This window comes from Colossoma macropomum, unplaced genomic scaffold (genome assembly GCF_904425465.1).
Source record: "Colossoma macropomum unplaced genomic scaffold, Colossoma_macropomum, whole genome shotgun sequence".
NCBI classification, from domain to species: Eukaryota; Metazoa; Chordata; class Actinopteri; order Characiformes; family Serrasalmidae; genus Colossoma; species Colossoma macropomum.
In genome coordinates, this window is record NW_023494789.1 from 11,308,543 (window position 1) to 11,321,039 (window position 12,497).

The following is a 12,497-nucleotide window of genomic DNA, read 5'->3' on the forward strand; positions in this document are numbered from 1 at the left end:
GAAATAGGCCAGAGAGGAAAGGGGCAGATAGATGAGGGAAAACAACACAGCTGTAACATCGGAACAGCGTATACTTCAAACCACTTCACAAGATAGAGTTCATTATCTTTGAGGACAAACGTCTATCCAGAGAGCAGCATCAGTGCAGGGCTGATGTACTTTGGGGAAACGCTTCTTTCGTGTCCAGACAGAAGCTAATTGGACACTTCACTTTAGCGGTCGTTTTTAGAATGGAGTTCAAATTGACGTTTTTTTTTCATGCCAAATATCTCATATTACAGTTACACCCATCAAACCACGGTGTTCATTCATTTTAAAGATTTTTACTGCCCAGACTATTCTGCACTGTGCCACTCAGCGATACTTAGCAGGTCGAAGGGCACGGGGCATTAGGTGCCTGGCCCCTGGAGAAAGGGACTAACGAAAGAGGGGAAGGAGGAACTACACAATTCCATATTTAGCCAAATCACTCAGTTCCATGTCGCCAAACGCTTCCCACGGGCAGATCACGGTGAAGTCTGGGAGAGACAAAGAAAAAGAGGGAAAAGGATCAGAAAATAGATGGAAATCTCAGGCTAGCGCTGGCATGCTTACTTAAAATAATCAAGTCAACACTTTAATCATCATAAATTACAGTAGATTACGGCCCTTTTTAAGAACAAGTAGGGTAGGCTATAACTACACCATGCCTTCTAATTAAAGGCCAGAAGTGTGAGCGTTAGCATTAGCATTAGCGTTTACCTGTGCCGAGTCCTTCCATTCCAGGGATGTCGTCTCCGAATCCCTTCTGGCCTGGTTTTGGGGCCTTGCTCTTGAAGGTGCGGATGGCCCTTGCCTTGAACTTGGGGGGTCCCTTCTTATCTGCGGGGGCTGCGACGTCCATTGCGTTTATTTACTGATGAAAGAAGAGAAGTGTGGAGGAAGAAGGTCAGTCGCAGGCCTGTAAAGAGGTAGCTGCCCAGCTGGCATAATTCAGGTAATATAACATGGGTTGATTGCTTACAATCCATTTGAAATAGAGCTACACCACTGAAACATGAACCAGTTTATGTATATAAATGAGATATAAAATTCATTCAAAGTGGTTTGATATGAAACAGTTCATTGTGGATTAAACAAATGACCAATTATGACTAGTAAGTTTCTCCAGAATGGAGAATTTCACATCAAACCACACTGACTGTGTACATCTTAAAGACTTCAAGCAGAACAGGTGAGGTGAAAAAGGCAAATTAATTTGAAATATAACTCAGAAAAAGACAGTTTTCTGGCTTTGGTAACAGACAAAAAGAATGACTAACTAACTAATGCTAGCTTGTGTTAACATTGTTACCGGTTGCCAACTTGATTTTGATTTTATTGCCTCAGTGGTTAAGCTAGATATAGATTTAAATAACCTAACAGAATTATCTATAATTAATACAGAAATTATTTATTTCAAATTTCATTATTTATTTCTAATTGCTTTCTGTGCTTGGGGGTGGGACTTCACACTGCCTCCCAATGCTAACGCTAAACTACACCTTTAGCTGTACCCTGAATTCTAGCACCAGTTTCACTGTTTCAGTAAAACACAGGAGCATCTTCACCTTTAGACCTTTTAATCCGCCTCTCTCACACTTTCTAAATCCCAGCACACCTCTTTTATCAATGACCTGAGCAGTGCTGACGGATTAGGCTCAGCTAATCCTAAACGCAGTTCTTTACACAGTTCATTAGCTCTGTTATCGTCATTAGCCCGGCTGTGTTTACAGATGTCTATTTATAGTGTACTTGCATAACCTCGATTATCTAATATGGGACACCCAAAGCCATCTGTTACCACCTTAATCCAAAATATTAGCTTCATTTAGCCTTGCCTACTTCTGGAATGTAGGCCAAACTATGCTAGAGCTAATAGGCTAATGTTTTCTCTCTATCCAGAGAGGCAGAGAGGGCTTTGCAGACTGAGGGAAGCCCTACAGAGTAGTAGTGTAGAATATTTAGATTTTTTTATGAGCTGTTCCACCCTTAAAATGGGAGTAAGAAATGTTATAAAAAATATTATTATATAAAGTTTAACAGTAGCGTTTTTAAGATGCTAGCCTCCCTCTTTGCTTGTTAAAGCAACCGCCTGTAGACCTTTTTGTATGCTAGAACTGTCCAGAACCCCTCTGCCCTTCATTTCACTCATCTCCCCCATTAAGTTATTCTTAACTTTTTCTTCTGGCCACTTAAACGGTTGAACAATACTGGACTCGAATTGTACCTGCACTTACTGGCCACTTTATCGGAAACATCTACTATAAAGATGCACTCTGTAGGGTTGTGCTGGCTGCAGCCGATCTGTTGCTGCACAACTCATGAACTGCCATCTACCCCATCCAAACTTTGGAAAAGGACTACCCTAGGACCCCCACTGACCACGTTATTTGGGTGGTCCATTCTCAGCACATCAGTGACACTGACATGGTAGTGTGTGGTGCTAGTTTGAGTGTATCAGGCACAGCGGTGTTGCTGGGGTCAGTGTCACTGCTAGGTTATGAGTGGTCCACTGCCCAAAAATATCCGGCCAAGAGTGGTTCTGTAGCCAGAAACGAGGATGGCTAAGACAAACTGTGCACCAACAGATGGGTTACATTCTCCAACTGTACAGCAGCAAGGTGGAGCTATAAGGTTAGCACTTATAATACTAAAATATAAAAATACAAAATGTGGCTTGTGCAAAAGTTATGGCACACTTTAACTTCTTACTTTTTTCCAATATGTAAAACTAAAATAAACAGAAATTGTGCACTAAAATGTGTAGAAAAGTGCTATATTTAAATGTGTTCTCAGTAAAAGTAAAAGATTGTGTAAAATTATTTTCATATAGAACATCAACAAAACCTCCTTGACTGGAGGTGTTCAGACTTTTATAGCACGTGTCTGTAAGTAAACAAGCTGCAATATAAACCACACCACTGCACTGTAACAGGCTCTGACAGAATGTCATGTTCTCTTACCTTTGCTTCACAGCAGGGAAGTTTTCTGAGGCTTGATTTCTTGCTCGGTGAGCAAGTGCAGAGATGCAAAACAAAGGCGAGTTTGTGTTCCTCGGCTCTCTTTCTGCAGTCTCTCTTCACCATCCCTCTGTTCGCTGTCTCTCTCTTTTATACCTGTTTGTTTAATCCCCTCCGCTCACGCCCTCCATCCCTCACAATCTTCCAGAACTAGTCTCTTCTCTTTAACCCCCGCACCCCCCATCCTCCATCCCGAAAGCACACGTGTTCCTTCTCCATAGAAAATGAGGTGAGGGATCAAAAGATTGAGAGAAGAGTATTTTAAGCTGGACTTACAGGACAGGAGCTTTGAGGGCCTAACAGTGCAACGTGTCCAATGTGAGATTAAGAGCATCAACAGTGTAAAAGCAGCTCCAGGCTTCATGATATAATAGTCTAATGAAGGTCTAATGATGTAATGATATTACTGTAGAGCCTTATTGGAGACATGGTAGACCCCAATCTCCCCTGCCAACCACCCCATTAATGGGGTTTTCTCTTTTCCACCTCCTCATATTATATTACTTTTTAATTGAAAAATACCCCTTCGTTAGATTCTACGTCTCCTGGGCCCTAAACGTGGGACTCATTTTAAATGGAGGTAGGATCATAGCAAGGATCTTTCCAGAGCCTTCTTTCATTAATAAATAAATATCACATCCTCCCTCTTTGAAGACATATGATGCCCTAAATGTAACTAAAGCCCAGCGGTGAGTTTGCTGATCTTTACCCTCCACTGCTATCACTGCAGACTGGCAGGGTCACCTACAGGGCACCACTAGTAGCCTGTTAATGAAGTAATGTTCTTTTTTTATTTGAGGATTGTCTCATTTCATAGAGGAAAATTTTAACCACTATCCCTTGTAACTCCGTTTAAAGGGACAAGGCAACACTTGAAAACAAGGGGCAGGGGTGGAAATAGGAAATGGTGTTCCCTGGTGTTGATGTAAAGATTACTTGAATCATGAAAGCCAAAAATGCAAAACCATCTTCTAAGACTGAACTTTGGAGGTGTGGGAAAAACATCCCTGCAGATTCCTTTGAAAAACCACAAGTGAATCTCCTGAAAAAGAATTGAAGCTGTAATAAAGGTAGAGTGAATACACTAAATACTCAAAAAAATTACATTGTATGTCAATATTATATTTAGATATTGAGGTTTCTGTGTTATTTTCTGTTTCTTTTCCTGATACTAAAAAATGAATTACTTGAAATGAAATAAAAGAATGAGGTCTCTGACCTTTGTACAGTTGTATAGCACTGTGTATTGCCGTGACTGGTTTTATAAAAATTTATGCTACATAAACCATCAGTAATGACTTTTTCCAGAACCTTCTTCCAGGGAATACTGCACAGAATCTTCCAATACAAATTAACTTCTTGGATATCATCTTTTCACATTTTAGGCCACGCCCTGCCCCACTATAATCTTATTATTATGATTCTACCAGACAGTTCCATAAGATGCTAATGCGGTGGGTGTTTGCTTGAATGTTCTTGCATTCTAGTGACTCCTATGACATCCTCTTCAATTCAGCCCAAGAACAGCTGCTTTTGATCAAAATGCTCAGGTGCAGTGGTTGATGACTGGAAAAAAGGAATGAAATAAAAGACCCGAACTGTTATGGCTCATGATGGCGGAGGAGATGAGTAAGAACCAAAACTGTTAAGGCTTTTTAAAGCTGCTCTTCCAAATAACAATAGCAGTCAGTAGCTGAATCGGTGACATAACAACAAAGTCTTTGGCTGTATTATAATAATAATAATAACTGTTATCATCATAGATGTGGATAATCAGGCCTATCAGACTCCATTTAGTCATTTGTTTTGCATAAAGTGTTCAGCATTCCATGCATAACATTTATAACAGAAGTACAGTAACACTTTATTTGATGGCTACCTACACAGGGACATTGTAACATGTGCATAAGCACTGAATAACATACTTAAGTATGAACAGCTTATGTCAATATTCTCAAATTGTTTTGAACATAGAACCTAGTTAAGAACACCATATATCATGTCATATCCCCGGCGTATTACATACCAAGGATTATTATTCAGTGGACTACATGGACTACAGTGCAAACTAGCTGAGTTATTCTTAGGTTATAAAGTGTGTAGTAAAACATTGTGCTCTCTGGTGGGCTCTGGCCCTTTAAGGGATTAAACACTCATGTACAACTGCCACAATAACAAATAGCATTGACACAGCACAATAAAAACACTTAGAAATGTTGACTCATTCCATCAAAATATGTTCCATAAAAATAATTGAAGAAAAATTGCACAGTTTCACTAAAGGAGCTCCAAAACTAGCAGAAATTGCATTGTATGGCTACTGTGAAAAGGGGTTAAGTACTGTTTATTTAGGATGAGATGGTTTGGTGGTCTATTAGTAAAGTGAGGTGTAAGTAGATTACCCTATACCTCTTCAGAAATATCTCCTAAAAAATCATAACTTGTACCTAAAGAAAAATTCCACTGATATTTCAACATTTCTGCATAATTAAATGGTTAACATGTCAACAAAATCATTCAGGCTGGTTTGGTGTGAAATGCTTTGTTTTAGAGAAACTTAGAGAGACAGAATTGTTCACAGTGGTGGTGATAGGAACCAGACATCTGAGGGGTTTAACGCCTCTAAAAAGTCCCTCACAGAAAGAACGTTATTACATTCAGTGCTTATGAATGCACTGCCTGGTCTGACACATTGATTTACAGTAGTTTTGTGATAAAGTTTGGGTCTCGAACGTATTTTAATCAATTTAGTTTAATAGATTCTTGGTGGAGGGATACATGAGGGGTGTCCTAAGGCAAAATCGCTAAATTATCCTGAAATTTGAAAAATTGGTGGAATTCCCCTTTAATGGCTGTTTTGGAAATTAAATAAATGATGGGTTGTCTGACTTTTGCCCAGTACTATAGGTAGCCTTCAAAGAGCAAGTAAGCCCACACCTCAAACTCTTATCAGTGCCTTCACCATTCTTACATTCTTGCAAGTTCATTCTAGCAAGGTAACTTGGCAAGAAGGTTCTTCTCCGGAACATTCTGCAGCTATTGAGAAACACCCACTGTTTTCTGTCTCTATTACTGCAGGACACTGTGTCATGTTTTTCTGCTTGAGCATATCCAGTTCAGCTCCAGAAGGTCCAGATAATTGGCTGATGATGTGACTCAAGGGCAGCACAAAAGCATCTAAAGACATTTCCCTTCAGACAGTAACCCTAGCATGAGTTTTCAAACCTTGTTTACAGGACTACAGAGGTGCCGGGACAGATGACCTGTGTCCTCACACTGTCCCCACTTTGTGAACCCGTAGATCTCAGATCAGTGAACATGTCAACATGCTGTAAAGAGCATTAGCTCTGAGGCCTGAGAGCATGTGATGATTTATTTAGCCAGCGCTATTCTCAGCTCTCTGCTACCAAATTAAGCGTCGGCTGATATTTTTAGAGGCCTGTGTGCTTTTTTTCTTTGAACCAAGCATTACTGATTTAAGGAAGGAGGTCAGTTCAGTGTGCGGTGAAGTGCTGACAGGCCTTTTAACTGAGTTTATTTATTCATTTATGTCGGCCTCAGTTGATCCCTCTCATGATGGGGGAATTCCACCAATTTTTCAAAATTCCTACATAATTCAGTGGTTGAGATGCAAACAGAGTCATTCAGAGTGGTTTGGTGTGAAACGGTTCATTGTAGAGAAAATTACCAACTCTGATTTCTTTATAGTGGTGGTGAGAGGAAGCAGGGTGAAAATCAGTGAAAAGAAGTGAACACACCCTCTACAGAGAACTTAAATTTAAACTTACATTTAATTTTCTGCAGATTTTAGTGCACAATTTGTTTACTGAGTTTAACATACTAGAAAACAGTTATGTGCCATAACTTTTGCACAAACCACATTTCATGTTTTAGGATGTTAAACTTAGCAAATAAACAGTAATCGTACTTTAACATGTGCAGAAGTGTGAGTATAGAGGATGTGTACTTATTTTTATGTCAACAAACAATGTAATTTGACCAGAGGTGCCCAAACTTTTGGACTGTACAGCCATTTTATTTACCATCCAAAATGACCAGTGAACCTGCATGTGCTTTTTGCATTTTATATGTAATGTTGATGATGGTAAAATAGGGGTAACTCTGAAAAAATACGATTATTTTACCTTACAACACCCTTCATGTATCCCTTCACAGTGGATGGATTTCAATACATTTTAGACACCTAAACTTTAATTCAAAACTATCATAAATCAACGACTCAGGCATCAGGCATTGTATTCATAACCATATTATGTGATAACTTGCTGTGAGAGAGCTTATAGAGGTGGACGTCTGGTTCCTATCACCACCACTGTGAACAATCCTGACTCAGTAAGAGTCAGAGAACAAAACATTTCACACCAAACCACTCTGAATGGTTTTACATCTTCATTTCATCCTAAAGAATTTATTAAAAATGAGTGGAATTCCAGTTTAATGCCTTTATGTATAGTTGGCCCAAAATTGCTGTCATGATTCTGTGTGTTCTCACTTTTGTCTTTTCATAATCGTCATGATCTTGAGTGAAACGATTAGCTAGCTTATTCTCCCTGTGAGGACCTCTGTGCACTATGCTCTATATTCCTGCCTCATTAAAGCCCCCATGCTGACCATAAGCCCTTGACACACTTACAGACCCTTAGAATGATAATGCACTCACAGCATGGTCACCCTGACCGTATGAATGGGGTATTAAGTAATAACAGTGTGTATAATAGCCACTAGACTTGCTACTATTCTAATTGTCTATAAAATATAGATGATTGAAATAAGTAAAGGTGCACTGGGACTCATAAAATAGATAGCCTTGAGATGCCTTGAGACACTCCAGCCTAAATATAAATGTAGCCACTGCTACATCTGTTGTGAACATGCTTACATGCAGCCTACAGTGGAGCGTCAGTAGTATACAGAGTAAGATTTTCCAGTTCAAAGACTAGGAAACACCCCGTCTGGTGATGCAGATCAAACTGTTTCAGACAAACAGACGTGCAGACAAATGGACGGACATGTTTATGTATGGATAAACGAATAAACGGGGCATCAAGCAGCTTCAGATAGGTGGTCTATCTTGAGAACCCCTGCTGTAGTGGATGTGTTTACTTATTTACATGTAGAAAATCAACAAAATCTGAGATTCGACCAGGGTACCAAAACTTTTGCATCAACTGTACTTGTATAATTTTTTTTATCCACTTTCCATTTTGTAGGAATTCTGCCACAATACCCACATCTGGTGTGTCTACACTTCCTCCCACCTTCAAAATATATCATTGGAAGGAGCTTTTCCTCATATTTAAACCTGAAAATCTCACTGTAGATACTACTGCAGTTCTGCTGTAGGTGGCAAGTAGGCATGTTTACACCAGGCGTAGCAATAGTTACACTTTTTATCTTGGCCAAAGTGTCCCTTTGAGATCAGTTTCTCTGTATTTTTTCCTCCTCTGCTTCTCATCTTCTCAGATCGGTCAGCGTCTTACACAAGCAGCACAGAGAAAGTGGTGAGTGAACATCAGAGGAATCTGGCAGAGAGTTGGTGAAATGAAGTTAATCTAATCGCTGGCCTTAATGGGTTTAACCATTGCATAAGTTGTTTTTATAATAAAACACCTCCTAGATTTAAGTGTCCAGCTTAACCTGACCATAATCCCTGATCCTCTGGCCTGAGCTGTTTTTTAAAAGGAGAGCAGCGTGGATTCAAATAATCAATGACTAAACCAAGAAACACTGTAGATAATGATGTACTGTAGATAATGTAATATGTGTTATATATGTCATATATGTTATATATCATCATTAAATCAAGGTTTTATTGACCATGATGTAATAAAATCTAATAAGCCTTTCTGCTCTGTCGGTGCTGTTAAGGTTCTCTGTGGTTGTCATTTAAATTTGAGTCTCACTGACTGACTGTGAATCAGTCCACAAACTGCATCTGACCTCATTTTTCACATGTCCTTAGATGCCCTACATTAGCTTAACTACCGGATCAGAGTTAATCTCAGTGTAAGGCTGAGTTTAACTGGGGAAAATTTCATGCAACTGACTTCACTGACTCCACTGACTCCACTGACTCCACTAGTTCACTAAATTAGCAGCTCATATTTTTTGGTACATTATCTTGTTCTTGCAATATAAAGTCATCCGCATAGTGTAATTTACACATTTGCAGTTTTGCATATTTTTAAAATGTGAAAATAGTCTGCATAGTTAAATAAAAACTAGTATGCATGCTAAAAAGGTGTATGCATACTAAAATAAGCCCCTCCAATGAAAAAACATATATGAACAGTTCCACCTTTTTTTGGATTATCAGTTATTTTGCTTTCTATTTTATTTTGTACATCTTTTTACATTATAAAGTTAAAACATGTTTTACTGACATTTTAGTGACCCTTTAATTTTAAATACAGGGCATCAAACAATGCCATTCCCGCTTATATGATACAGAAAAATGTTACATATGCCACAACTATTGTATGCTTAAAAAGTAGTATGCATAATTTGTGTGTAGTTAAAGTAGTATGTATGTTGTAGATATACTCAAAAAGTATCATGCGTAGTTAAAAAATTACTATTCATGCTTAAAAGTAGTATGCACACATAGAAAAGAAGTAGGCACAGTTGAAAATAGCATACATATTTAAATAAAAGAATTATACATGGTCTCCTTAAAATATAGTATGCTTGGTTAAAAGTATGCATACTGTGTACAGTCTCAACATGTTACTATACGTGAATAAAAAGGCATATTTAAAAAAGCAGCATACATACTTCAAAAATGAACATTCTTATTTAAAAAGTAGCATACATACTGTATGCATACTTAGAAAAGTAGTACGCAGAGTTCAAATGTAGTATGCATATTTAAATAAAAGTAGCATCCAGCATCCAAAAAGCAGTATGCATACTTGCACAGTTTAAAAGTATTATGCATACTCAAAATGGTAGTATGCATACTCTATACACATTTTTAAAGGTACTAATATGTCTAAAAGTATAAATGATTAAAAAGGTAGAATGCATGCTCAAATGTAGTATGCGTATTGTATGCACAGTTAAAAAGTAGTATGCATATTTAAATAAAAGTAGTGTACATTTTGTCTACTTAATATGTAGTATGCATGGTTAAAAAGTAGAATGAACACTTTAAAAAGTAGTATGTGTGCTATGTACAGTCTCAAAATGTAACTATGCATAGTTAAAAAAGAAGCATATTTAAAAAAATAGCATAAATACTTTAAAAACTAGAAAAAAGTAGCATACATACTGTATGTATACTTCTAAAAGTAGTATGCATACTTAAAAAGTAGTTTGCATGCTGAATGCATACTTCTAAAAGTAGTAGATACAGTTAAAAAGTAGTATCCATACTTATAAACATGCTAGCATGTGTATGCATGATTAAAAATGTAGTACGCATGGTAAAAAAGTAATATGCATATTTAAAAAGAACTATGTGTACATACATACTTCAAGAACGAACATTCTTAGTTTAAGAAGTACATACATAATGTATGTATACTTAGAAAAGTAGTAGGCACAGTTAAAACATAGTATGCATACTTAAAAAATAGTATGATTGCTGGATGCATACTTATAAAACTACTAGGCAAAGTTAAAAAATAGTATGCATATTTAAATAAAAGTACTATACATGATGTCTACTTAACATGTAGTATGCATGCTTAAAAAGCAGTATGCATGCTTAAAAAGGAGTATGCTTACTTAAAAAAAGAAGTATGTGTGCTGTGTACAGTCTCAAAATGTTACTATGCATAATTAAAAACGAGTATGCATATTTTTAAAAATTTGTATACATCCTTCAAAAACAAGAAAAAAGTATTGTAACATATTGTATGCATACTTATAAAAGTAGTAGGCACAGTTAAAATGTAGTATGCATACTTAAAAACGTAGTATGCATGCTGTATGCATACTTATAAAAGTAGTAGGCAAAGTTGAAAAATAGTATGCATACTTATTAGTAGGCACAGTTAAAAAACAACTATGTTCTATGTAACCATACATAGTTAAAAAAGAAGTATGCATATTTAAACAAATAGTATACATACTTCAAAAACAAGAAAAAGTAGCATAATTAAAAACTGCATACTTGCATACTACTATATGCATACTTAAAACCAGTATAAATGCTAGAAAAGTAGTATGCATGATGCATAAAAGTAGCATACTTAAAAATTATTATTCATTTATTAATTATAGTATTTGTGCTGTGTACAGTCTCAAAATGTTGCTTGCATAAATAAAAAGGAGTATGCATATTTAAAAAAGTAGCATACATTCTTCAAAAACATTTTTAGTTAAAAAATAGCATACATACTGTGCATACTTAGAAAGTAGTTGGCACAGCTAAAAAGTAGTATGCATATTTAAATAAGAGTAGTATACATGTTGTCTACTTAACATGTAGTATGCATGGTTAAACAGTAGTATGGATACTTAAAAAAGGAGTATGTTTGCTGTGTACAATCTCAAAATGTTACCATGCATAGCTAGAAAAAGTATGCATATTTCAAAAAAACAATATATATACTTCAAAAACAACATAAAAGTAGCATACATACTGTTTGCATACTTATAAAGTAGTAGACACAGTTCAAAAGTAGTATGCATACTCAAATAAGTAGTATGCATACTATATACATACTTATAAAAGTGCTAGTATGTATAAAAGTATGCATGATTAAAAATGTAGTTTGAATAGTTATAAAGTAGTATGCATACTGTATATAAACTCAAAAAGTATTCATAGTTAAAAAAAAAAAACGTGTTACGCATTCTTAAAAGTAGTATACATAAAAAAGTAGTATGTGTACCGTGTACAGTCTCAATGTTAGTATGGATAGTTAAAAAGAAGTATGCATATTTAAAAACTAGTATACATACTTCAAAATTGAGAATTATTAGCCAAAAAGTATGCATGCTTAGAAAAGTAGTATACTACTATATGCATACTTAAAACCAGTATAAATGCTAGAAAAGTAGTATGCATAATGTGTGCATAGTTTAAAAAGGAGTATGTATGGTTAAAAGTAGTAGTATGAATGTTTTAAAAGTAATATGCTTACTGTATGCATACTTACAAAAGTACTATACACAAGTAGTGGGCATTCTGTATGCATATAAATAAAAGTAGTATTCATGATTAAAAAGGTAGAATGCATGTTTAAGTGCAATATACATAATGTAGGCAAAGTTTACAAAATAGGATGCATATTTAAGTAATAGTATACATGATCTCTGTTTAAAAAGTAGCATGCATGGTTAAAAAGTAGTATGCATACTGTGTGCATACTCAAAAAGTAGTATGCGTAGATTACATTTTTAAAATTGTATTTATGATGTCTACATATTTAAAAAAGTAGCATGTATAATTTATTTATTCTTTATGTATGTATGTATAATATGTAT

The 12,497-nt window shown here is 36.2% G+C and overlaps 1 protein-coding gene across 1 annotated transcript; it reads right to left on the bottom strand.

Annotated features, from left to right (window-relative positions):
* Positions 1-441: 441 nt before the first annotated feature.
* Positions 442-3,246, bottom strand: LOC118807497 (retinal cone rhodopsin-sensitive cGMP 3',5'-cyclic phosphodiesterase subunit gamma). The gene is made up of 3 exons (XM_036569518.1): positions 2,985-3,246; positions 742-895; positions 442-518 (listed from the first exon to the last, which is right to left on the bottom strand). Exons 2-3 carry the CDS (start codon positions 881-883, stop codon positions 442-444), a joined length of 219 nt encoding a protein of 72 aa, XP_036425411.1. The 5' UTR covers positions 884-895; positions 2,985-3,246.
* Between the last annotated feature and the right edge of the window lie 9,251 nt (positions 3,247-12,497).

What these genes read in the sequence shown, in the direction of transcription:
- LOC118807497 (XM_036569518.1), bottom strand. Translation starts at nt 883, where the DNA reads ATGGACGTCGCAGCCCCCGCAGATAAGAAGGGACCCCCCAAGTTCAAG. An exon ending in AATGGAAGGACTCGGCACAG is followed by an intron (nt 519 to 741) that starts GTAAACGCTAAT and finishes TGTCTCTCCCAG; the next exon opens with ACTTCACCGTGATCTGCCCG.